This window comes from Mugil cephalus, chromosome 12, assembly GCF_022458985.1.
Source record: "Mugil cephalus isolate CIBA_MC_2020 chromosome 12, CIBA_Mcephalus_1.1, whole genome shotgun sequence".
Taxonomy (NCBI): Eukaryota; Metazoa; Chordata; class Actinopteri; order Mugiliformes; family Mugilidae; genus Mugil; species Mugil cephalus.
In genome coordinates, this window is record NC_061781.1 from 10,712,186 (window position 1) to 10,737,603 (window position 25,418).

At 44.4% G+C, this 25,418-nt stretch overlaps 1 protein-coding gene across 4 annotated transcripts in view; it reads left to right on the forward strand.

Annotated features, from left to right (window-relative positions):
* Positions 1-7,727: 7,727 nt before the first annotated feature.
* LOC125017843 (E3 ubiquitin-protein ligase SH3RF3-like) overlaps positions 7,728-25,418 on the forward strand; it is an 89,135-nt gene continuing 71,444 nt past the window's right edge. For 2 of the 4 annotated variants that reach the window (XM_047601358.1, XM_047601359.1), the window contains exon 1: positions 7,728-9,011. In XM_047601358.1, coding sequence (XP_047457314.1) covers positions 8,595-9,011 — 417 coding nt within the window. In that variant the 5' untranslated portion in view covers positions 7,728-8,594. The remainder of the gene's footprint in view (positions 9,012-25,418) is intronic. The other 2 variants (XM_047601357.1, XM_047601356.1) reach the window with 2 other exon arrangements.

Genomic DNA, 25,418 nt, shown 5'->3' on the forward strand with positions numbered 1-25,418 from the left:
GATGGACACATTGACGGCAACATAATTATTCATTCGGCTCAATTTATACATTTTAAAAATAGCATAACACGGGGAGCTGTGACTTTTCATAGTCACTGCCGTGTATATATGTGAAGCAACAGTGACAGCCTGAAGTGAATAAAGGTAATCAAAGTTACTCAAGCTGAGGACACGCTACAGCATAGGTCTTCAACAGCGACCCCTATGGGGTCTGTGGAGGTACTGCAGGGGGGTTGAAAAATCTTTGGTTGATTAGATATTTTTATATATTTTTTTAATCCCCCCATTTAATTTTTTTTAAATACACATTAACATGAATCCAACATGTTAGTTAGTAAAGGGATAAATCAGCCAACTAGGCCAAAATGGATCACTTTGTCACCTGAACAAAAAAAACAGAAATCAACTAAGAAAAAAATTAACCTGTGTATTATTTGAATAGCTTAATATTGAATGCAGAGTGATAATTATAATGTATATTTACAATTTGCACTAAATCGAGTTTCATATAGAACACATATAGTAGGTAGGGGGACTCTACTTCCATCAGTTTGGGCGTCCTTGGCCTGAAAAAAGTTGAAGACCTATGCACTACAGGTTGTTTTGCCAGACTTCACTCACAATTCCTAAGTGGGCAAACCAGTCTTCACTGACTCTGGACAGTTAGCATGGATAGTTGGCACTAAAATCTGTTAAGGTACGAGAGGGTGAAGACCTGAATGTCAATCAAACGTGTTTTTTTTGTTGTTGTTGTTTTTTGGGATGAATCAGGAGGTTAGTGTGAAATGATCGCCGACCCAACTGCAAATACGTGTTGCCAACAGCCAAAAAAATGAGGGTGATGATGATGATGGGGGGGAACGGGAATATAAAAACAATGACAGCTAGAGAAGGAGAGTAGCGACATAGAAAACCTGGCAGAAGCACGATTGCCTAATTCTGGTTGCAGTACATATCACAACTGTCACCCTTGTAAGAGTTTAGACTAAAGTCTGATGTGTTCAGTTGGCTTTACTTGGTTTAACAAATCATGTGGTTTGTGATCCCTCATCAGGCACAATTTAATGTGTGATCCCCGGTCTTTCAGTTGTCATACAAGAATCTGCTGAAGCCATTCTGTTAGTGTGAACTCCTAGGCTTTTCAAAATCTGTAAATACTGTGAAAGTTGTGTAATGTGTCCCCAGCTTTGGAAAGACAAAACCTATTCAACATGAGCTAATGAGTAATGACAAGTTGACGATGTTATAGTTGCAGTTCTAGTCAGACTTTGAAAAGGACCTATTAGTTATAGAGAAAATGTTAAAATCCTGAATCTGCTTTAAGGTACTAGGTAGCAGCTTTTAATTTGTAAATCAACTTGCAGTATTTATGTAACACTTTTTCTACCTACTGGTATGAAAAATGCTTTACATTCACATTCATGACACATCTACACAACTGTATGGTCTCGAGTGCAGGTGATGGGGGATTAAACCACTTTCTCTTAGGAGTCTACTGTCATTTGGTTCTGCTAAACAAATGAGGTTTAGAGGCGATAATTACTTGACTTAATGCATTTAATCATGGTGGAATGTATTTGGAGTCCCCACTTGTCCTCTATGGTCAACATGAATTAATGTGGGACATCAGAATTTTAAAGATTCACAAGAGTACAGCAGCTGTCACAGACTGGCTATCCTGTTTTTTTGAACCCCCCACAGAGCCCAAATCAAAGCGCTGCAGCTCGGTGGCGACAGTAGTCAGCAGAGGCCTAATTTTCTCTCTTGGTATAATGAACTTCAGATACTTCCATTTGCAGCGAAATCATTAAAAACAAACTTACACATGCTTTTTTATGTGCCCTCCTCCAACTCTTGGATGTTGACCTAGATGTTGAAAATACGGCCCAAGAATTCTTAAAGATTAAGCAAAATATAAGCTTTCAACCACAAGACATACAAACTTTCCACTGAATCGTAGTGTTAGGCTCTCCATGTAAACACATTTGAAAGTTATTCACTTCATGCCGACAACATAAGCCAGTTTCTACACAAGCACAAATATTGTAGCAACAGATCATATACATCACAGTTAGACAACACCTCTAAAAAGTTGTGGCAAACTAAGAAAAAGCCTTCATTAAAATTGGCTAATACATACACACACCTGCAAATATTGCATGTGGGATTCCTCAGGGCTCAGTTTTAGGACCATTTGTCTTCAGTCTATACATGCTTCTGTTAGGAAAAATTATCCAAAGACACAATATCTCCGTCTATTGCTATGCAAATGACGCGCAGTTCCACCACTCCCTCAATTCTCAAAGTCAGACTGATATCACCCAAATAAAAATTCGGCTCTGGAACAGCCTGCCAGAAGCTATTAGGAGCTCTGACTTTGTTGAGGCTTTTAAGAAGCACCTCAAGACCCATCTTTATTCCTTGGCTTTCAATGGCGTCTGATTTGTTTTTATTTTCTCATGTGGTGTTAATAGCTTTTCATTTGTTGACACAGTGATATTGATCTGTAATTCATTGATATGACATGTTGAATCTGAAGCACTTTGGTGCAAATGCTCTTGCTTTTAAGGTGCTTTATAAATGAAATAAACTCAAACTCATAAACTCATTGTAAAAGCTCAAATGCACCTACGCGTTGCAGTTGGTACACAGTGACTTGGCTCCTGTAACCAGGCCTAGCTGGTTCCCCAGACCCACAGGCAACCATCCAGGCAACCATGTGGGAACTGCAATTTTTGTAGTCACGCTGTGAAGACTAATACATTCAAAGACACTAATAGACCTAGGACATACCACGTTCATCAATTGTAACACTACAGATGTTATATACAGGTTGGAGTGTGAATGCGGTTGTTTCAAACGCAGACTGAGGGACAGGGTGTCTGAACATCTTTATGTCATCAGAACTTTAAATGAGAAATATCACATGATTAAATATTACGGACAGGCTGGTTGTGTCAGCCCCAAAACACTAAAGATGATGGCCATTGAAGTGGTCCCTATTTCTTGGAGGGGTGGTGATCATCTCAAGAGCCTTCTACAGTGGGAAATGTTTGGGATTTTCCAACTGAAGGCCATAAGACGTCCAGGACTCAATGAGGAAATTGATTATTCACCTTTATTTAATTTATTTTACATTACATTTTACATTGACAGGGATTTAAATGGTGGATACATGCCTAAGATTTAGCTTAGGTTACAAGGGCATTTGTTTTCTGTTTCTGTTATTGTCAGGTATTATGATCATTATTATTTTTTCATTTGGGTCACCTGTTTGTTCATGTGCTTGTTCATGATGTCAGTTCGTGGTACAACCTATATAGTGTCCTCATAATTGAGCTGTCACCCTGATGAAGGCATTGTGCCGTAACGCGTTGGTGCATTTTGACGTTTAAAATGTATTAGCCACTTTTGATAATGGCTTTTTAAACTTTGGACCTCGAGAGTGCCTTGGTCACCTTCTTCCTTGTTTGCCACAATTTATCACCCCTACACCAACGAGCATATTTTTTCACTAAAAATGATTCTGGGTAGTATTCAGCTCAACTGTCTTTATTTTTTAATGAAGTGTTCTCCCATATGTGTCGATGAGGAACACACACACTGGGAGAGTGAATCTACCTACAACAGACTCTGTGACCTTGTTATTACCCCTGTAAGTCACCCACGTGCGCACACACCCGCACGCACACAGTCTGTGAGAACACACACATGCAGCCTATAACTACCCTTCAAGAGGAAGCAAAGAGCCGGTTGCCATGGTAACTGCCGTGTCAGCTAACCTACTTTTGCATGAACGAAAGGCATTGGGTGCTGAGAGAGAGGTGTACGGTATAGGTGTGAAGACAACATGCACGCACGCACACACGCACATTGTGTTCACTATACTTGATTAACTCCAAACTAGATTTCCTCTCTCTGCAGGGTGATCTGCACTTGCTGTGGCATGATGTAACGAATGAGATTCTCATTGATAAAGAAAATAGTTGCATATGAAACTTAAATGAACCCCACAGGCAAGCTGGGTTCATGCAGACCAAGAAAAGCAGTGAGAAAATCAACAGTAACAATATAAATGACAGGACAACACAGTTCAGGTTTATTTTCAATGCTCATCATAATTTCTCAAAGGACACATTCACTTGAAAAATAACTACACTGCATTGATAAAAACAATGTATATAAAAATAAAACTACTTACAACTAAAAAAAAAAAAAAGACAATTCGACTAATTTATCTTGCCAAGCTTTAAACAATCTGGGCTCCAATCACCAACCCTTTACTCTTAGGAATTTAAAGTGTAACATTTTTTGGAACATCACTAGTCTGTGGGGCCTTCAAGTGGTCAGTGAGGGCATTCCACAGCCTCGTCGCAGCAGACGAAAAGGCCCGATAACCCATGCTGCGGAGCTTGGTGCCGGCAGGCTTGGGGGTGTTTGTTTGAAGTTGCAGAACGGAGGGTTCGGAGCGGAGCTGCTGTGGTGTACCAATTAAAATGACTTCCGTTTTGGAACTGCTCCGCTGTAGGAAACTGACCTTCATCCACCCCTCTATCTCCTCCAGGCAGGTGGCCAGTATGGATGTTGGCAGGGGAGCAGAAGAAGTGAGGGATGTCCTGAGGTAAAGCTGTGTATTATCAGCATTTCAATGGAAAGCTATACCATGTCTGCTAGTGACACTGCCAAGAGTGAGCATGTAAACGGAGAAAAAAGGTGGGGTGTAACACAGATCCCTGAGGGACACCACAGGTGAGGTGTGGGTGTGTGATTTTGCCTTGACCAGGGCAATGGGCTCGGTTCTGTCCATCAGGTAAGAAGTAAACCAGTTGTGCATCTGAGAGTCCAATGGTGTATTGCAGGCGGTGAAGAAGGATGCTGTGGTCTGCTGTATCAAATACAGCTGTCAGGTCCAGGAGGATCAGTAGTGATGAGGAACCAGTATCAGCTGCCATCAGGAGGTCGTTGGTGACTGAGTTGTTTCTGTGCTATGGACTTTTTTCAAACAACAGTCAAGAATAGACGAGTATTGACCACTGAAGGTTCTCCTACATGCTTGGAATGGGTAAGAGAGTTGACTTCAGCAGTCTTGATCTTCACCACTAGATGTCACTTAATCCTCGACACTGGTCCTTTAAATCTCCTAGGTTGGTGCTTGCATGCTACTTTAAATATTTAAATATAATGAAACTGAAACTGCATATTATGTACAGTAAAGATACTAATACCTGAAGGAGATATATTAAAAGTAACATACTGTGAACAAACACATTTACAGTACTGAGTCAAAACAGCCTCCACATGTGCAACACGACGGTATATTTATATCGTCATTTGACGCCTTCTGTCATTAAAAAAAACAACACCCCTAACTGACATGCCAACTGGTTAGACGGCATCCAGCTTTTGTTTTTTATTGACAGCACTGTGTCCTACAGGGACCACTGACTATCCTGTTTAAATGGATTGAGGGGATTTTCATCCAATAATCATTTTTTGTTCACGTCTCCCTGAAGTTTCCCTCTAATTCTGAATCATTGGCTGTGGAGAATTGTATTAAGCAGATGAAACACATCAGGCATAAGACATGAGTGGGTATGATAAACAGGGAGAGAAAGAGAGAAAGCATGAATTTGGGCTCATTGCCAGCACTCATGGGCCAGCGCTCTGGTGTTGCATTCAAAATAAGAGCCTGAAAAAAAACAACACACATGTTTGTGGTGGCTGGATTGCTGTAGCGTTACAATGTTCTGCAGCCACGGGGATGTAAATACACCTATAGGAAATGGCAGGTCTCTAAAGATGAAATGTAAGAGGAGATCTCTCACAGCTCAGCTGAAAGAATTTGAGCTACCCAATTATTGGAAAAAACACTTGACCTTGATTCCGCTTTAATTTTTCTTCTTCTTGCTGTTATGAGTAGAAGCTCCTCTGGTTTCCCTTCAAATCAGGAGTGGCTGACACTGATCAGCCACAACATTAAAACCACTGATAGGAGGGGTAAATAACATTGACCAACTTGTGAGAATACAGTGTTCTGCTGGAAAACTTTTGGACCTGGCATTCGTGTGAATGTTACTAATGTACCACCCACCTAGACCAGACCAGGCAGCCCCATCTAATAGCAGTGGCACTCCTTGATGGCAGCAGTCATCCCCAGCAGGATGCATGTTGAGCTGGCCTTCAAATTCCCTAGATCCTAAACTGAACAAATATCTGTGGGATGCACTGGAACAAGCCTGATCCACAGAGGCCCCTCCCCTCAGAAGGACCCAAAGGCCCCCACCAACAACATTCTTTTGCCAGACAACACAGGACACCCTCAGAGGACCCGTGTCCAATCTCTGATGAGTCACAACTTTTTTGGAGGCACAAGGGGGACCTAGACAGTATTAGGAAGTTATGGCTGATCAGTGTATATGGGTTGGTAATACTGCCACGAGGTAGCCTGTGCCACACTGTGACTTTGCTGTAAAGTAAATTGCAGTACACAGCAGATTTAGTATTTGACTAATCAACGCATATAGAGTAATCAGAGTCTTATTGTATGCCTGAACGGAGCAGCCTTTGCTTTTCATCGTGGGTGGTAAATAGCGGGCCAGCCCCTTAACCAGGATGGCGTCACTTTAGTCACACACACTCACATAAGGACTCACTAAAAAGCACACACATATACAACTGCCTTAATCGCTCCCTGCCCCTTCTGAATGTGAGAGCATAGCAGGTCTGGACAGGTGGAAGAGCAAAAGAAGACAGTCATGGCTGAGAAACAAAACACACAGAGAGTGTCGTGTTTCCATCACTTCAGAAGACTTTACCATGACTTATGTTCATTTTACATTAACACTAAACCCGAACAAAACCTTCATCTTAACATCTAATGATAGTATTCCATATAATGTTACAAGTAGTAGTAAATGTACAAGTATGCACTCGCAGGCACACGTATTTTCTCGTCCTTCATGTGTTCTCCTCATTGCATAGCATGTGACAGTATTTATCCTCCAGGAAAACGCAGCAATAAATCATTTGAATTTAAAATCCCTTGCTAAGTTATTAGGAACACCAGTGAAAACAGATGCATTCTAATCTAACAGGCGTGCACTACATTTTCCCTTCATGAAGGTTGTGTTATTCAGCATTTGTTCAAAATAACTGTGAGCTGCTGAGTCAACTGGGCTTTCAACGTGGAGGCTGTGGATTGTAGTACTATTGAATTGTTTCTATTATTTTTACGTCAGTGGGCTAGGCTAAATAAACAGACACAGCGCCACAAACTACATCCTCCAAAGTGAGGAGTCACATAGTGGAGTCATCTCTTTTCTTATGCTGTTTCAACATATATAGTAATGTTGGAAATGGAAATTTGGTGCAGGACTGGTACATTAGAATGGAGCGGTTTCACCGAGTGTACCTAATGATCCGGCAAGTGAGCGTATGTAACAGTAATGTCGAGCAGTTGCATCTGTTTTTTTGTGGTATAGTGTAGGCTTTGTGGTTTGTGACACACTTACAGAAGAGGGTTACTGATGAAACTATATCACAGTATGTTTTTCTCTTACCAGTTTAATCCCATATAGTCCTTGAGTAATAGGGGATAGGCTTAGATTTTGCTTATATGCAAATTATTTCACACAAATTATTTCACACAAATTATATTTCACTCGTTTTTCACCAAAAGCAGTAATATTTATAATAATGATCAATAATAAGAAGTTTTTCCATATATATTTTATTTAATTTTTTAGGAGTTGACGTACATGAAAGGCATTCGCGACCACCAGGTGTCGCCATAATCCATATATTCTCAAAGCCGTCAGCTGCCTGCTGACAGTAGCTACTGAGGTAATCAAAAGGACGTCTGCTCCTGTCAGGTAGGCATCACGAAGACAGACAGCGTACGTTGATACCTTTTATTTTGTTTGTTTCTTTTTATATATTTTGTGCTTTTTGCGATTGGGGTTTATATTATTAATATCAAACAAACTAAAGCAAAAAAAAAAAATAAAAATAACCCGAATTCAAGTTCTGTGATATGTCTCCAAACGGAGCATGAGGACCGAGGATCATTTATTTGCTAAAGCTGAGTTGGATTGTCTTCGTTAGCAGGTGAACCTCTCGGGCTTGTTGGGGAGGTGCGACACCCCACTTACCAGTCGGCGCGAGGGAGTGAGGAGCTGTGGACCTGCCTTCATGCCTATGGTGGTCTCTCCCTCTCTCTTTATCAATCTGTCTTCGGTGGCGCGAGCGCGCGCCGCAATTCTGATGTGCGCGCGCATGGTGATGATGAGAGCGTGACCTCACCGCTTTCTGCACAGCTGCTCGGGAGAGGGGGAGACACGCAGGGAGAGCCAGCGAGGAACACAAACACGTTGGGGGGAGACATAGAGGGGCAGAGAAAGCTGCGGAGCTGCGGAGAAACACTCACAGCACGGAGGGGGGGGTAACCGCTCGCCGCACACACGAGGGGACTCCGTCGCGGGGCGTCCGTGGGCTGCTTCCCGCCGGCTCGCCTCCCAGAATGTTCTTTGCCCCCGGTTCATCTCCACGGTCCTCGAAACAGTCGCCGCGGCGTCCCCACGGACACTGAAGCCCAGATGCTCGCCCTCTCCGCCGACATGGACGACTCCTCGTCGCTGCTGGATCTGCTGGAGTGCTCGGTGTGCCTGGAGCGCCTGGACACCACGGCCAAGGTGCTGCCGTGTCAGCACACCTTCTGCCGCCGCTGCCTGGAGAACATCGTCAGCTCCAGGAACGAGCTCCGCTGCCCGGAGTGCCGCATCCTGGTGGACTGCGGGGTGGACGACCTGCCGGCAAACATCCTCCTGGTCCGCCTTCTGGATGGTATCAAGCAGCGGCCCCAGCGAGGGAGCGGAGGAGGAGGAGGAGGAGCAGGCGGCAGGCAGTCCCTGGCCGGGGGATCGCTGCAGGGCTACGCGGCCGGGATATCCGCCTCTCCTCCGGGCACTGCAATCAGAGAGCTGCCCGTGGCCACCAGGAGCTCCCCTGTTAAGGTTGGCCACTTTCCCCTTAATATCCATGTCTCTCTGTAGAGCATTAAATGGTGTGGTATTTTGTCAATAAGCTTTTCAATTCAGCTCTCATAACATAACTTAAAGTTTCGCCACTGTACGCTGCTGCTCTGGAAAGTAGTAGAATTAAGTAGAAGTAGTTTTAAAGAAACGCGTGCGGCGGTTTATACGGATGCGCATTTCCACATTATGTTTTGGATAGTCGTGCAGAGACACCCGATTGCAGCAGACCGTTCAGAAATGGTGTCGATAGATAAAGAACCTCACTCATAAAGTACAAGTTTTGAAACATGGTGACAGAGTTAGAGGATATGTCCAAGATGTAATTGGATGGGAAAGCAGACATGCATTGCTGTGGTTTTTTCCCATACTGCTGCGGATCCGACTGATTTATATTGTTGCCTCCCAATTGTGTTATCATAATAAGGGTGTCTTTCCTGCGCTGCTGCTGAGGTATAATTAAACTGTTAGCGAGAGAGGAAGGAGACATGTTCCAAAAGACAGACTGAGAGGGGTCAGTGGTCAGTGTTAGAGTCGCCTGGTGAAGTCTGGCAGCGTGAGGTTTTGTAAGCCACACTCGTTAGGAGTGGAACCCGGAGCCTTGTTTACTCCCCATGCAAGTGCGTCCAGTGTGTCGTCTTGTGCCTGTAACGTGTTAAAGAATGTGGCTGTTAATGTGGCAGCCAGACAGCAGAATGTGTTATAATGAGCCTTAAGCTGCGAAAAAAAAAGCTTATAGCCATTTTGCCCCTCAACCGCAATTTGAAATCTAGAAAAACTTGGCTGTTGTGGTGCCTCTGTTTTTTTATATTCATTTTATTGCTTCAGATATTTTTTCAGAAGCATCGGCCTTGTGTGCGGCGCCACGCAGGGCTGCAATTCACTGTGTTTTCATTTTGATTGCAAATAAAGCCAATTGCCACGAGCTCTCGGAGCCCTCCGCTCAGTGCTTATCATGTAAGCAGGCTATTGATTGAGGCGCTGGAGCGCTGTGGTGTGATGAAGTGCGGGGAGCTGGGAGCAGTCACTCATTCACGGCGATGAACGGGAATCCAAACCCTCAGTGGCATTTCCACTAACACTTGAGACTCCATCTCAATTCGCTCGTTTAACTGCACCGGTCCCTGCGGTGCCACTTTTAAACCTGGTTTGTACAGTTAATGCACAAAAGCGGCGCGTGGACGTGAAGAAGAACAATGTATGTTCTCTGCTATTCATGACATGTACACATTTTAGACAAATACTTGTGTTTTTAGAGCACGGCGTATTGGATTCCTGTTGTTTGTAGACTGCATGACTGTAGCTAATTGAGCCATTGGCATTTCTGATGTGCACACATTACAAAATACACACAGTGCGTGCTCCTCTCTTGGTTGTGGCCAGTCCGTGCTTGCTTTAGGGCCCCATGTGGAGAGCACTCCACAGTGGATGTAGCTTTTTATTGCTGGCGGACACACACACACACACACACACACACACACACACACACACCTATAACCCATTACCCTCTGCAATCCCCCTGCAGTCACTTTGCTCAAGTCTCCTCCAGGCTCTCGTGGGACAGAGGCTTGGTGATGAAAGTGTGAATTAATCTCCTCTAACAGTGGGGTTTATATGTGTGTGTGTGTGTCTGCGTGTGTGAAGAGCAGGGGTCTCGCAAAGGGAGATAAACGCGCCTTTGAGTGAGATACTCGGTCAGCGCAGCCGCACGCGGGCACACGGGCGCCGCGGCTCCCGGAGGAACAGGTGGGACAGGTATTAAGGGTCGTAGATGAGGATGAATGTGTTGCTATGGAAATGGAAGAAGAGGCAGGCGTGCTGAGTCAGCAGCAAGACCAGCTATTCCCCCCGCTGTTCGAGCCTCAGTTGCTGACTTTGTTCTTTGACCAATTAGAGTTTATCGATGCTAATAATTTCTCCTTCTTCTTCTTTTTTTAACACTGTGTGAAACATTTTTTTTTAATATAAATTAGTAACTTGTCAAGAGACAGTAACTGAACTACAGTGCCATTCTACAATAATCCTAGCACAAATAACTGTTTTGCGCCTACCTTGAGAACATCACTTACCTTTTTTACGTCAGGTTTATGTACACAACACGTTTTATATGCCAGCCGTAGAGTTGGTTCACTTTCATTGCTATTTACTGTGCTGAATCAGCTACCGGGTCAAGTTTTCACTTGCCGCGTTGCATTATCTCGCTTTTCTCTCTTCCTTCAAAGAAATGTGGAGCCTTGTTTGCATTTGATGACCTTCGCAACCCTTTAAGGAGCATCTCCGTTGTTACGTGCTTCAGCTGTTGCGTAAATGACTTCTCTCGTTCGCATACAGTAAACAAACAAAAGAGGCGTTGCAGTTATGCATCGGTGCCATTTCGATTGAGTAAAAGGGACTGAATACATATTTGTTTGCGGCGGGGAGAGATGTTTAGAGGGAACCTCCAGGCAGTCTCTTGGATTAATCTCTCATTATGTTAGGGTGCTATCACACCTGTGTTTGGTTCACATTCGAGGGGAGTAATTGTTAGAATATTGTAGCATTTAACCTTGGTTCAGTTTGAATCAAGGCAAAGTTCTACTTTGCCCTCAGCGCAAACCGTTTTGGGATTGGTCATGATTTTGTGGGGAAATTTTAGGAAATCATCAAATCAGAAATGGAGAATTTGCAGCAAATGTTGGCTCTGGCTCAGTGTCAATCGCCGACCTTTTTTACTTGCCGTCCAAAAGCAATTCCTGAACATTTCCTGGCCTATCATGGCCTTGGATAAAAGAAGACAGAGAAAGACATTTATGGGACTGGTATATTTTACACTATTGCATGCATCAAAACTTAGTCTAGACTGATGTGTTGCAGCAAACATGCTGTACTGTGACTAACTAAACCTCCAGACAATATACAGCATAAAGTCATCGGCTCGCTTTGCATCAGCGCAGCGCGAAGGAAGAGAAAGCAGAACGTTTTTACTGGAAAACAGGCAAATATTCAAGACCGCACATGACTGAAGCGTTGAAATATTACAGAATCAGAACCTAGGAAAAACACCGCCGGATGACTCTTACTGATTTATGAAGTCTTGCAGTGTATTGTTTCTCGAGAATGGGGGGGTTTTATGGATTATGTGGTCGCTCTTTTATAACTCGCAACTAACCTGGATTCCTGTTTGGTAAAAGTACATCTCCTGCCTTTTCAATGATTGATTTTGTCTGAGAGTGGATTTGTTTTGGATCCTGTTTTTGCTGTGATTTAGAAACCAGAACATATACATTTATTCTCTCTAGATACAGACCACCATGACGACACACGGGAGCTTAGCAAACCAAGTGTGTGCGAAGGATTCCTGTTAATCACATCATGTAGCGCGGAGCCTCTCGTGTACACCAAATATTTATAATTCATCAATTATCAAATATGTATTGAGGCGTTATTTGAGAGGGCAAGCTGATGTGCATCTGAACATATCAGATCAGCGACTCTCCATCGAACGCTAGTGCTGTTTTCTCCCCGCCCGTCCAATATCCATTATAGAAGCAGGACACAAAGATCCCAACCCTTGATCTTCTCCCTTACCTGTATTTACCTGGGGTTGCCAGGGTGACGCCAGAGGTTACCATGGCAGCATAGTGCAGCAATGACACCGCCTGCTTTCATCTCCAGAGCGAGACATTGCTTCGCCCTGTCATTCCCGAGGATTAGGTAGCGGTTCCTAAAAGGAAATGGCCTGTTATCAGTCCCCGTAATGATCCTTTGAAGCCGTGCCTTTTGTGTCACACTGTATCGAGGCTCAGACATAAACACACGCGCACACACACAACGCCCAACCTTTCCCCAAATTCTACCCACAGCTCTAAAACAAAGTCTTTCACAAAGACAACGCCACTGACTTAGATGTGTCAACTTTCCGAAAAGTTCAGCAAATCTCCCTCTCCACCGTTGCGTGCACAAACACACGCGCACAAACGAACGCCGCTTCCACCGAGCGTTGCAAACTGCACACCTCAACAGTAAACAATAAGCTCCCAGTCATTAGCTTCACGTTATCCCCTCGCTTCATGAATACTGAATGGAGGTCTGTCACATACTGTACACGAGCGCACACGGCTGCACAGACACACACAATTCATCTACTTGAGTCTCAGAGCGTCTCTTTAGTCACACTCGTCCCTCTCTGCGCGCGTGCGGAAACTTTTTCACTGTTAAATGAGCGCGCGCTCTCACAAACATCTTTTCCCTCCGTCCCTCTTTACTCATTCTTTCTCATCTTCTTTTCACTTTTTTTTTTCTCCGGTTCTAGCGCGAAGAGATGTAATTAATTTCGGTGCAGCCACATAATGAACTCCCCGCCCACATGCGCGTACACACACACACACGCATGCATTAAAAACTGCTCTGAGCCCCTTGCGACATCTTGGGAATTATGCAGTTGTGTGCTTTTGTTCTTGCGAATGCGTTCTAAGATATAGAAAGGATTCTTCTGTCTCCCTGCTTATATGTTTGTTTTCCAGCGAGGCACAATCGGATTTTGAACGGTTCGCAGTGAAGCTGCCCATAGATGGTATTCGGCATCTTGTAGTTCAAACCGTTTTTCGTGCCAAAACGTACTGTGGTAACGTTTCCTCCTGAATTTCATTCCCGTCCGCCTGCAACCGCGTTTATTTATTTACTTTTTTTTTTTTTTTACTCCCCTTTCAAATACAGTGTAGCGCTAAAAATGCTCAACGGGAATAATCGAACCAGAATTTGAATAGATTTGCTGGTAACGTGCGCGTTTTGTGCCGTGAACAAACGACATCGTCGGATTGAAAATAAGATTATATGTGGGGAGTGGTTTAATTTCTTCCAGTGAATGGAATTTGTGATATTGTGACGACCCTTTAATGCCAACTTCAGCTATGACACGTCCCTTTCTTCATATAACAGGCCCGTCCTAATTACTTTCCCTGAGTCTGTGTGATGTCATGCCGCATCTCTGCCGTCGTCCAACTAATACAGATACAGAGACAGACATAGGTGGTCCAGATAATGGATTGATGGATGGAGGCAGGGTGGCGGTTGAGGGCAGCTAATAGCCTGGGAGACGGTGTAATGTGTCGGTGTGCGCGCTGTTTGGGTTTTGGGGGTTGACGCATAATGGGTGTTAAAACCTAAACAAGCTTTGGAGCTTGACTGCCATTCCCACGGGCGCACCCAGTTGCACAAATACCACACATGAGCACGCACATACCCGTTAAGGTTAAGGGTTAACCCCCCCTCCCTCTCGGGCGTTTTTGTTTCTATGGAGATGAGGGTGACAAGTCAGCGGCCACCGGTCAAGCCGATACGTTTGAAACGAAACAATGGCGCCTCAGCACAGAGCACCGTGAGGGTAGATATTTAAAAAAAAAAAAAAAAAGGTTTTCTAAGAATTCATGATATATACAGTATAATATATATAATACATTAACCGTTCTCCATCTTTACAGAGAGCTTCCACATCACATTTGTTTAAGCTGCTGTTGTTGGACCGTATCCAGCCATAGTACAGATCACGAGTCTTAACCTCCAGTTCAAGAAGAGGAAATGTTACTATTCAGAGGTAAACAGGCAAACAATAGACCTGTCTCACCGCAGACAGTTTGACTTGTCACAGAAGGGGAAAGCACAGGTGTAATGAAGGCTGCGTTCCACTTAGGGGAGGCCCTGCTTCTGTGCACGATCCATCACCGTCACGGCTTATTGGGACACGGAAAGAAACCGAGCCATCATTATTACACCTGTGCTTTCCCCGCTGTGACAACATTCCCGCTCACGAAAATCTCTAGAAAGGGAGAAGAAATGAGCGACTTTAATTCATAGTTTTATTATTTTGAAAGCCATTGAGGAAATCTAACAATGTTGGAACGGGCTGCAGGACTGTGCCTCACGCAAAGCAGCTCGGAACATGTTGATTCTTAAACGACTTCCGCAAAAAGTGAGAAAAATGCGATGGCACTTTTGAAGTTCAAGGGGGTAAATGAGAGAAATTGAAATTCTCCACTCAGGACGGAGGAAAGCAACCGGATGAAACAGAATTAACCTCCGTCACTAGATGACAAACGTTGTCGCGGTGTTTTTGAATGAACTCGGATGACAGTGGAAAGCAGCGATTTGTGTCTTGTTGCGTGTCGCAATAACTTCGTATTTAGCGCGCCATCCATACTCCCCGGGTCGACGTGGGCGGACGCGCATGTGCTACTTCCATGTGTGAAAGACGCAGCTTCTGCACTGGCATCGCATTACACGGCCTGTGAAGCTGGCAACATTCGAACCGAATCAGAGTTACCCCCTGCTGCCATCTGTGACTACCGGCGTCTGTAAAATTACCCCGAGCAGCTCTGAGCAGTCTTTTAAAAAGTGTTACGAGTCGCGGTTTCTGACTGCAGGTAGTTTTACTTCGACTCGACTGACTCCTTTCGCGGGATTCGCAGTCGCGCGTGTGTCTTTTGTAAAAACAGATGAGGTTCCACCAGCGATGTGCTTGAAGAAGTGGAACGGTTCTCCTGAGGGAAGGGATTTGTGGAAATGCACTGTGCTTTCTCCAGGTGTCAGACAGTAAAAGAATTTGAGCGTGTGTGTGTGCCTCTCTCTTAATACGTTTCAGTTCCTTCCTGTCTTGTTGCAGAGATGCCACCTCCGTACTCCTCCTCGTCCTCATCCTTCTCCGTAATGGAGAGATGTCGAAATGCACCCACCGCCCACTTTAGAATTGGCAGGGAACGGAGTCTTGGCTGCAGCGGACGAGAGTTACGAGTACATACGTACACACACATCTGAAGGGAATTTGGAAACGCGGCCGTGAATGCGGGTCTTCCTTTTCTTCGACCTGCTGTTCATCCTCGCAGCTCTCAGCGTTAATTCATCACCAGTTTATGGATCTCGGTGAAATCTTAAATTCCCCTGTCTATTTAAAAAAAAATTGTCAGGGTCCTTCTGCAGGACTCTCTCAGAGTATTAAACATTGGTTTTACTTTGTGAACATCTCAATTCAGTCAGATTGAATGGGCTGTGACTAAAACCTTCGTAATTAAAAGGGTAGAGACAAGAAACGCTGAGACAAATCGAGAAATAAAGCAAGTCCGTTCACATATGAGGTACTGAAACATTCATATTGTACAAGTGGTTCCGGACCCTACAATAAATCACACTATAATAGTGCGGTGTCACATCCAGAAATACCATCCATATATAAAACCTATTATGAGATTAGTGTTGGGCCTACAGGAATTTTAAGTTCCCGTTTAAGAGTTTTTTTCTTGGCGTAGGACGAGTGCGATATTTATCTGAAATGTGCGCTGCTGCGTGCGTACGAATTTTTGGGGGTCACATAAAAACGTTTGAGGTTATTTCGGGACGCTTTTCTGATCCACAGCGTTCATGGCTGCAGTACAGCTGTGATCAGCTTTCCCCTCTGACGTCTGTGTCCAAACATCCACTCCTGGCTCCGTGTGTGTGTGTGTGTGTGTGTTTTTTGTATGTGCAAATACTATGTGTGCATGCTTGAATTGACATGCATGCATGTGTATACAGTGATTTGTGTGTGTGTGTGTGCACAGTAAATGAAAGCTGTAGGTGTTAATTACGTGCAGTGTGTATGTCACTGCCGTGCTTGTTTTATGTTTGTCAGGAGCATTTATCAGCCTTTTATAACGTTAAACCTACAGGGTGAAAGTGTGCGTTTAGAAAAATAAACGTTGGAAGGAAAGTGTGAAAAACATGTGACAGCTACGTTGTGAATTTTTGGCTTTGGGTCTGGTGAGTGTGCGTTTCTGTGTGTGTGAGTGTGTGTGTGTGCGCGTGTGTGAAAGGGACCTGGTAGTTTTCTCCCGTCAAGACAGGTATTATGTAAGCAAAGAGAAGATAGGTCAAATAGCGCTCGCTCCCTCGCTCCGGCTGTGTCATGTGCAAACTGGGAACAATGGAAGCGCTGGTACAAACTCTCTCTCTGCCACTTCTGAGAATGTGAAAACCTTTCCACTCCCCCGGAGACACCGGGCCGACTGCCACCGGATGGTTTACGGCCACACAGATCTGACCTTCGACTTGCTTACTTTTCAAGTGTCACTTTACTAAACCGAGAGAGAAGCAGAGAGGAAGAGGGAGAAGATGAGACGTATCAACAGAGGTGCGTTACCGCGGCAACGCGCGCAGACCAGTCTGAAGCCCAAACTTGCATCACAAACAGTTATATAACTGCAGCGTCTTTGTGAGAAATGAGTTGGAGGCTTGCGCTTAAGCTTGTAGTGATGATGAGAGTTTCCTTGACATTTTGTGCAGACGTTTAATGAAATCACAATGCAATTTAAAAGTCATCAGTGTAGAATGAATTACTGTACCGGCTACGGCAGGCTGTCAGGGTTTGCTCTCGTTTGTTTACTTTGATTTAATGAAATCACGCTTGCGTCGTAATCATTTGTAACGACTCGCGATTGCCAGACACCAGGGCAAGAGGTGAGTGGTGGAAAATTTGAACTTAAGGAATTTTGTCAGAAGGACGCGTTGTGCTCTTCCTCTGTATGGTTTTCAGGGAAAATAAAACTATTCGTGTGGCATTGTTGCACGGAGACAGCTTGGCTTTTATTTTCTCGGGGAGCCTGTACGTGTGTAACTGTAGCACAATGCGAGGGGATGTATAAGATTCTCAATAGGAAGCTCTGAAAGAAGCGCTGGATGAGGAGAAGGTGTTTTTATCTGGCTCTAACAGTTTATCACTTCCTCCTGCTGATAATACGCAGTTGATGTTACGTGTAGGCAAAGCAAAACAACGTGCCACCCAACTGAACAGTGCTTACAACATAGTGGCAGCTTTCCGTTGGTATCCGTGTGAAAATGAATCATTTATACGATCTCTGTTTTCCGATTGGTTATTCGGCCTCCATCAGCCCGAAGCTTTTCCTTCTCCTTCATTTCACTCAGATCAGTCGCAACATTAAAACCAGGTGAGGTCAATAGCATCTTGCTACAATGCAGCGTTCTGCCGGGAAGTCATTGCCCCCAGGAATTCACGTGGATGTCAGTTTGACGTGTACCCGTCCTCCCCAGCAGGACAATGCACCCCGCCATATTCCAAAAACACAACTCATTCACCAGGTTCACAAACTCCCCAGATCAAAACGAGCATCCGCGGGATAATCCAGAACCAAAGTGCTAACCTCCCACCATCAGTCACCACAGGACAGCCCTTTCCATTAGCTACTTTGGCGGCACAGGGAGGACCTGCATATAAATCCCTTTACACAACAAGGTGACGGTCGGGGCCACCAGCGAGCGGCCGCGGTCACAGTTTTCGCAGTGTGTCATTTTTATCGCGGTATTGTTTCCCACCATGTGCCCGGCCCAAACACTTGGGCTTATTAAGTATGACTACATGACTAATATCAACACAGCGAGGTCTGATTCGTCGTTTTCTGCGAGTCAAAATTGCTCAGACTCAGATTTTTGCGAGCCAGAGCAGAGAACAATTTCACGGCCTCGCAGTTCGTCAGCCTGGGAGATTTCGCTGTCCCATTTAGTCGTTTAACCTGAGAAAATGACTCTGGCAGCGCGGTTCTCCTCACTGCATTACCTAATGCGGAGTCGGCATAGTAATTAACTTCCAGTTTGCTAAACGTACTCTGATACTTCGCGTCTAATGTTTGTTTTTAGGGGCTGTTTTTGAACGGACAAGGTGTTTAGTCTCGTCGAGTTTCGAGCGGAAAGAACTGAATTCACCAAACCACATAAAATATCTTCTATTGGCCGTCTCTGCAACTCCGTTGTGTGGGTTTAGGAGTGTGTGTGTGTGTATTTCGGCGTTTCATCACCCCCACTTTACACCTCATTTCCAGAGAGACAGATGTTGCAGTTATTATTCTGCTGGAATCAATCTCATCCATCTTCTCTCCTTTTCCCTCTTGTCTGTGTCTAATATCCTGCCAACGAGCATGACGTACAGGCCAATAGACTGCCCCATCAGTATCCCAGATATGCAGCGTATTATGCAAAGAAAGGATATCACACGCACAGTTTTGTCAAAATGGCGATCTACCATGATATCTGTGCAACTAGAGTGGAAAAGTGTGCACTTTAATGGTTAAATGCTAAGCTACCAGATAGTAGAGAGTGCTACCTCTTAAAAATATGAAAACTTAAAATAGCAAATTCATACACCGTTGACTTGACTTTAATTGAAACGTTGACAGTCTTTAAACTGAATCTTAGCGGTTTTTTTCTGAACGCTAATGCCCCCGGCGTCTTGCTCCGCCGTGCTGTCTTTGACTGATGTTCGTCCACTCGGAGAGGGACTTTCGGAGAATGATTGCAGCCACTTCTCCGCTCAGCTCTCCATTTGTCTCTTCATCTGTTCTCGGAGGGTTGGCCAAAGTCCAGGCTCATCTCAGGCTTCCTTTGGCCCGTCCTGCCAGCTCTATTAAAACACCACAGGTCATCATGTGGTTCTCTGGCGCGAGCTGCGCCGCGCCGCCGCCAAGGAATCACATAGTATGTGCGATATCTTTTGTATGAGCTGGTGAAACTCAGCCTCGCTGGTATCTCTGTTTAGAGTATTTTTTTTTTTATTATTATTTTTTTCAGGAATATCTTTGAATGCATTTATTTCATTTTTTTTCTCCCCCCCAGTATCATCCAAGTCATCTTGATTCATTTTTCCTTTTTAGTTGTTTCTATTAAAAGGTTTTTACTTGCTGCTGCACTCCCTCGCCTCTCTAGTGTGTGCGCGCTTTGTTTTTGTTTCGCCCTCTGGCTGTGCACAGTTTGTCATGTGGTTTAACTCAGCATCACAGTGTGTTGATGCAACGTCTGGAGATAGTAGCAGCGCTGTCTCGGAGGCAACAAATTTGAAATGGGTAAGAAATCGTGCTTGGTTTTTTCCCAATAAATCTCAAAGAGGACTTTAGGACTCTATTATAGAGCACAGTGTACGGACCGGAGCAATGCTGTCTTCTATTAGAGATCTTAAAGATTGTCTGACACACACAGCGATGTGACCAATAAAATTCTTGCAACCAAATAACAATAATAAAAAAAAAAACTTTGGAAGGGAATTGCCTCCTTTCACATGAAATTACACAGCTTGTCAGAGAATTGAAAGAAACCACTTAATGCCACTTGTCAAGATAGGTTGTGTTGCACGACAGTAGGGGGTGAATCAGGGGTTCCGACAAAAGGTATTTAATGATAATGAAATCGCGAGGAGTCACGAACACGATAGGTAGACAAAAACATGGCAAGACGACTAAAACGACGCACACATGGGCAGAGGGAAGACGAGACACGGGAGAAACCGATGAGTGCAATCAACGGAAAACGCAGGGAGCAACACAAAGCAGGACACCAAGGAAGTTAACAAAATAAAAGGGGAAACTCAAAACATCATGACTCCACTTTTCACTTTTACAGAAATGAATTCAAAATGTGATGACTTGGAGAAAACCCCCGTAACCAGAGTCTAGCGCACTCCATTAATTGAATTTGTCACACATCATCCTGAGCTGTACCTTCATGGCCTAGTTTCACCACCGTGCCATCATGTCCCAGAACTTTCTTTTTTTTTTTTTTTTCTTGGGCAGTCGAGACTAAAACTAGGCTAAAACTGAGAGCAACGACGAGCAGAAATTTTATGTGGATCATCATAGTTCCCCCTTTTTTTTTTTCCGGTCTTCAAAGAGAATTGCAATGGTTGTGATGGCAGCATTAATCAACTGGGTGGAAATGTGCTGGAGAGCCACAGGAGATGCTGGCACAGTAGTAAAACTGGGGCAGTGTCAGACCCTGCAGCCACGGCTTTCCCCTTTCCTCTCTGAAAACGCATTCTTTCATACATTAACCACATTTTTTTTTCTTCATCAACACGCTCCGCCTTTCTATCGCGCCCTCTGTTATGCATTCTCTATGTTGTGTTTTTTTTCTCTCCCCCCAGTCTCCCCAGTATCCCAGCTCTCCTCATTTCCATTGCGCTGCTTGGCAACCACACTCCTCATGTGATAAGCAGTTGCAAATAACGTTAGTCGATCCAAAGAGCTAGAATACAAATCAATTGATATCAGCGCTGTCCTGTAAGAGGATGGAAACCAGCCACCGCAAATGCAATTCTGGGACCAGTTTTACAAACTGTCGGTTGGAATATTACACGCTGAAATGCAGTAAAACTTTTCGAGAGTGTGTAAAAAATGTAATAAAATAAAAGTTACTTTGCTGTTGTTACACAACGGAATATTTGGATACGGCGGAACATTTGAACCACATGTTTCCGAGAACCCAGGTTTGATGTGAAGAAAATAACCTTTGTGCCAGCTCCATCTCCATCTGCACTCTGGTCTCAGCGGAGCCGATGGTGAGATGAAGATGTCGAACAACTCTTCTCGCCCCCCCTTCACTCCGAGGCCCTCAGCGAAAGAAGAAAAGCTACCAAACACTCTTTTCCCCAACATCAGTCAGACTCTACTAACGGCAACATATCTCAGAACGGGTGCTTGGTTTCCTCCACCTGCATCCTTTGGACGATATATCTGTCTGCATCTGAGGAATTTTGCCCACTCATGATGTCCGTCTGTAGCAGTATTTCTTCAGCCAGGACTTGTTTGTCAGTCTGGAAGCTGAAGTCCCACAGAACCATGGACCTGTTGTCCTCCACCACCCATTGGGACTTGGGTGCTTCTACTCCATACTGGGTACAGATGTTCCTGTACACTATCTCTTGGTTGCGCCTCTCCATGTATGCTGACCTGGCTAGCATCAGCATCAACATCGGCTTTACTTTTATTCTTATAAATGTAACAAACCTCAGAATAGAGTTTCATCAAAGTTGTTTTCTAGCAGTGAATCAAGGGAAGCAGAGTCCAGATTAAGTTTCAATTGGTCTTTGTTTGAAATAAACAGCTTGGAGCTTTTTCTTTCCTCTGACGCCAACAGTATTTATCTAAACTGAGTGCTTTACATTGTCAAAGTACACTGATCCGCCTATATACCTACACAAACATCTCCGTGCAAGTGCAAATCAGAGTGGATGTATTTTACTTTTGTGCGGTCTACAGGCTTATGCATTAAATTTCCTGAATCCCAGAAAACGTTCGCTCGCATCCAGTCCTGGCAGTTGTTTGGGTTAACGGTGCCTGGTTTAATAAGAAGAGTGCATGAAGCTTTGCACGGATAAATGAGAATAGAGCTTCAAGTTGCAAGTTTTATAATTATGAGACTGAAACATGAATCTGTGACTCACCAGATTTACAGACCCTGGCATTCTCTTCCCCCGTCTGCACTCTGAAAATGGCAATTTTTGAAGCTGAATATTTGCACGGCGCACTAAGGCAGGTCTGATTGGCTTTTCCAGTGAATGGTTGTTAACATCTACAATGAATATATTTAAAAAAAATGCTTTCTAACAGGGACATTGTTGCGTGAACCATTTTCTGACTAAGCTATCGTCAGTCAGAACTGATTTACTCTCTTTTTACTCGTCTGAACCACGGCAGCCCCAGACAAATGTGACTGGTTTGAAGAAAGCCCTTTGCCAGAATGAAGACGAGTGCAGCCAGGCATTATTTGGCACAGACACGGCATTGTGGACTTAAATTTGGACGTGGAAGGCGGAGAATCCCGTCATAAAAATACAAGTTTATTTATGGAGCAAATCATAAATCCTACAGAAATTCTTGTTTTTACTGGCATGGCATGTAAATCGATATAGTGAGATTTAACTAATTTCAACCATGATAACAAAAATAAAGTGAACAAACAAAAAAGTAAAGTTTACCTGCAAAACGATGAGGATGACCTCAAGTCTATGAATGTGAATACAAAGACACATCCTTTGTCCTTTCCAGCATATTTGCACCGTTCCGTGTTACAGCTTGCAACACCGCGCTCGTGGCCAAGTTTCCTCTCCGGAGAAGCTCATGCTGCATTCTCCATGAGCCAGACTCTCAGTACATCATAATGCAATCAGAGGAGAACAAGAAGAGCTGATGTGACCGTTTCCACAAATATCCAGCACCAGCCGAGCTGACATTCAACAGCATAATATGTTTCCTCCACCTGCGCGTTCGCAACGAAAGACGAGCCTCTTTACCAAAACCAACTTTCAGAAATTCAAACGAAACGTCGACAAAAATAAACCCAGACGCAATGCTTGATTAAGTGTCTGTAATGCGGGGTTGAAACTGTAACACATGCGATGCTTGAACCACTTAGAAAAGCGTAAAAACTGTTGGGCATAGACAAACTTCTTGACTGAAAATGAGCATTTGTCTGCCTTTTCCACACAACCCCGACAGATCTGTTTGAACAGCGACTACTCACGCGAAGGAAACTGACAATATTTTAGATGGTTAACAATACTGCCAGTGTGTGTGTGTGTGTGTGTGTGTGTGTGTGTGTGTGTGTGTGTGTGTGTGTGTGTGTGTGTGTGTGTGTTACATATCTCTGCGAATCTGGCGCGTTTTAGTGTCTCACGCACAGGAAGAGGCATTGCTTTGTTTGTCCGAGGCACGATGCAGCACTGCGGCAGGCTTTAACGGACACGCGGAGGATATTCTCACCACCAGTGGCGGACTTTGACGGACGCAGGTCGGGCACGACATTGCGACCGCTGACAGGAAAAGTCAGTAACGCTGAGCGTCTTGTGACAGTAGAGTGTTCTGCTGGGAAACATTTGGACCTGGCATTCATTTGTGTGGATGCCAGACATGTACCACCCACCTAGACCAGAACAGACACCCAAACCTCATAGCAATCACTCCTCGATGGCAGCAGGATGCAGCCTGACACATGCACGAAAACCGTTTAGGAACGTCTTAAAAAAAAATCCCAAACTGATCAAGTATCTGTGGGATGATAAACTACAAACTACAGGACCCAAAGGCCCCCACTAGCAACATCCTGTTGCCCAACATCACAGGGCCCCCCTCAGAAGGCCCATCTCCATTCTCTGATGAGTCCCAACGGTTTTGAAAGCACCAGGGAGGCCAACATTGGCCGTAATGTTATGGCTGATCGGTGCAGATCCCCTCGATCGCCCTCTCTATCCACAGCGCGCTTTGAACCAAGCCCTCTTTGTGTATGGCTCATGTAGCACTTGTGGCTGTGTCACTGACAGCTGAGTGGAAACACATGCGCTGATTTGGGTATATTCAGAACTGGGACATGCTGGAAATTTTTATTAGAGAGCAGCCCAGCAACTGCTTCGATAGTTTCAGCGCAGAGACGGTGGCTGGTAGTAGAAAGGTACATTAAAATATGGCGTGTTGTTTTTTTTGTTTTTTTTTATAGAATTTTCTGTAAAATAGCAGCCATCCGCTCCTGTTGACTAATGTCCGCTCTCCAGCCTTGTTATTCTCCCTCCGTTTTATTTCCCCTTTGTTCTCCGCGCTCTTTTGCTCTCTCTTTTCCTTCCCTCTCCTCCTTCTCCCTGGCTTTGAGTGACACCGCGGTGCTCCTTTATATCTGCTGAATTCAGCTGCCGCAGCTTTATGCGAAACACACATCCTCGCACACTTTTTAAAGACATAAAACAATGTCAGCGGGAAGGCTTTTCTCCTGCGTCTCGTATGATCTCGGATGTATTAAAGTAAAACCTCTGCAGTCACACCTATTCAGTCACGCTCTCGCTCCTTCTTCTATCGCCACCAGAAAATTGCATTTCTGCCGCTGTTGTTCCCCGTGATGTCCCTGTCCCAGATAAGTCACTCATGTCTCGGTGCGTGCACACACACACACACGCACACACACACGCACACTCGTGCAAACGCGCACGCCAGCGCCTATTGTTTTGTTGACAATTGCTAATCGCTGATATTTAATGTCTTCCAGGTTGTCTGTTTCCCGGCCAAATGTTGAGGCCGTTTATCTGCTCCGCATACGCCGCTTGTGTTCTCGTCAGGGTTGAAAAGCGTCCGCATGGTGAATCTAAATTAGATTTAGGCTATTAGACACTCAAACTCAAGATCCACACTATTACAACTACATTTATACATGTGATGCTTGATAGTTAAATACATACAACCCATTCATTCCGGCATCATTTTGATATTTTATTGTTTTGTTGGAGCGATGGAAGCAGCAGTAAATAGTGTGGGATTTCTATGATTAACACCTTAAAGAGGATGTATTAGAGTTATTTACAGGTTCTACTAGAAGAGGTTTACATGCTTTAATGTTAACAGATGTTTACTGATTTTATTTTAGCTCCGTCTCTTGAACACAAACCTCCCGGTAAGCCCAATCTCTGACTGAACAACATGACTATTCTGTTGTCTCTGGTCAGCGACTCGGGGAACGTTCGGATCCAATCACAAATGTCCAGCTTCAAAGACGGGTGTAAACACCTCTAGGACGCATTTGAGCAATCCGATCCCTGACCACATTTGGAGGTCTGGGTCGCAT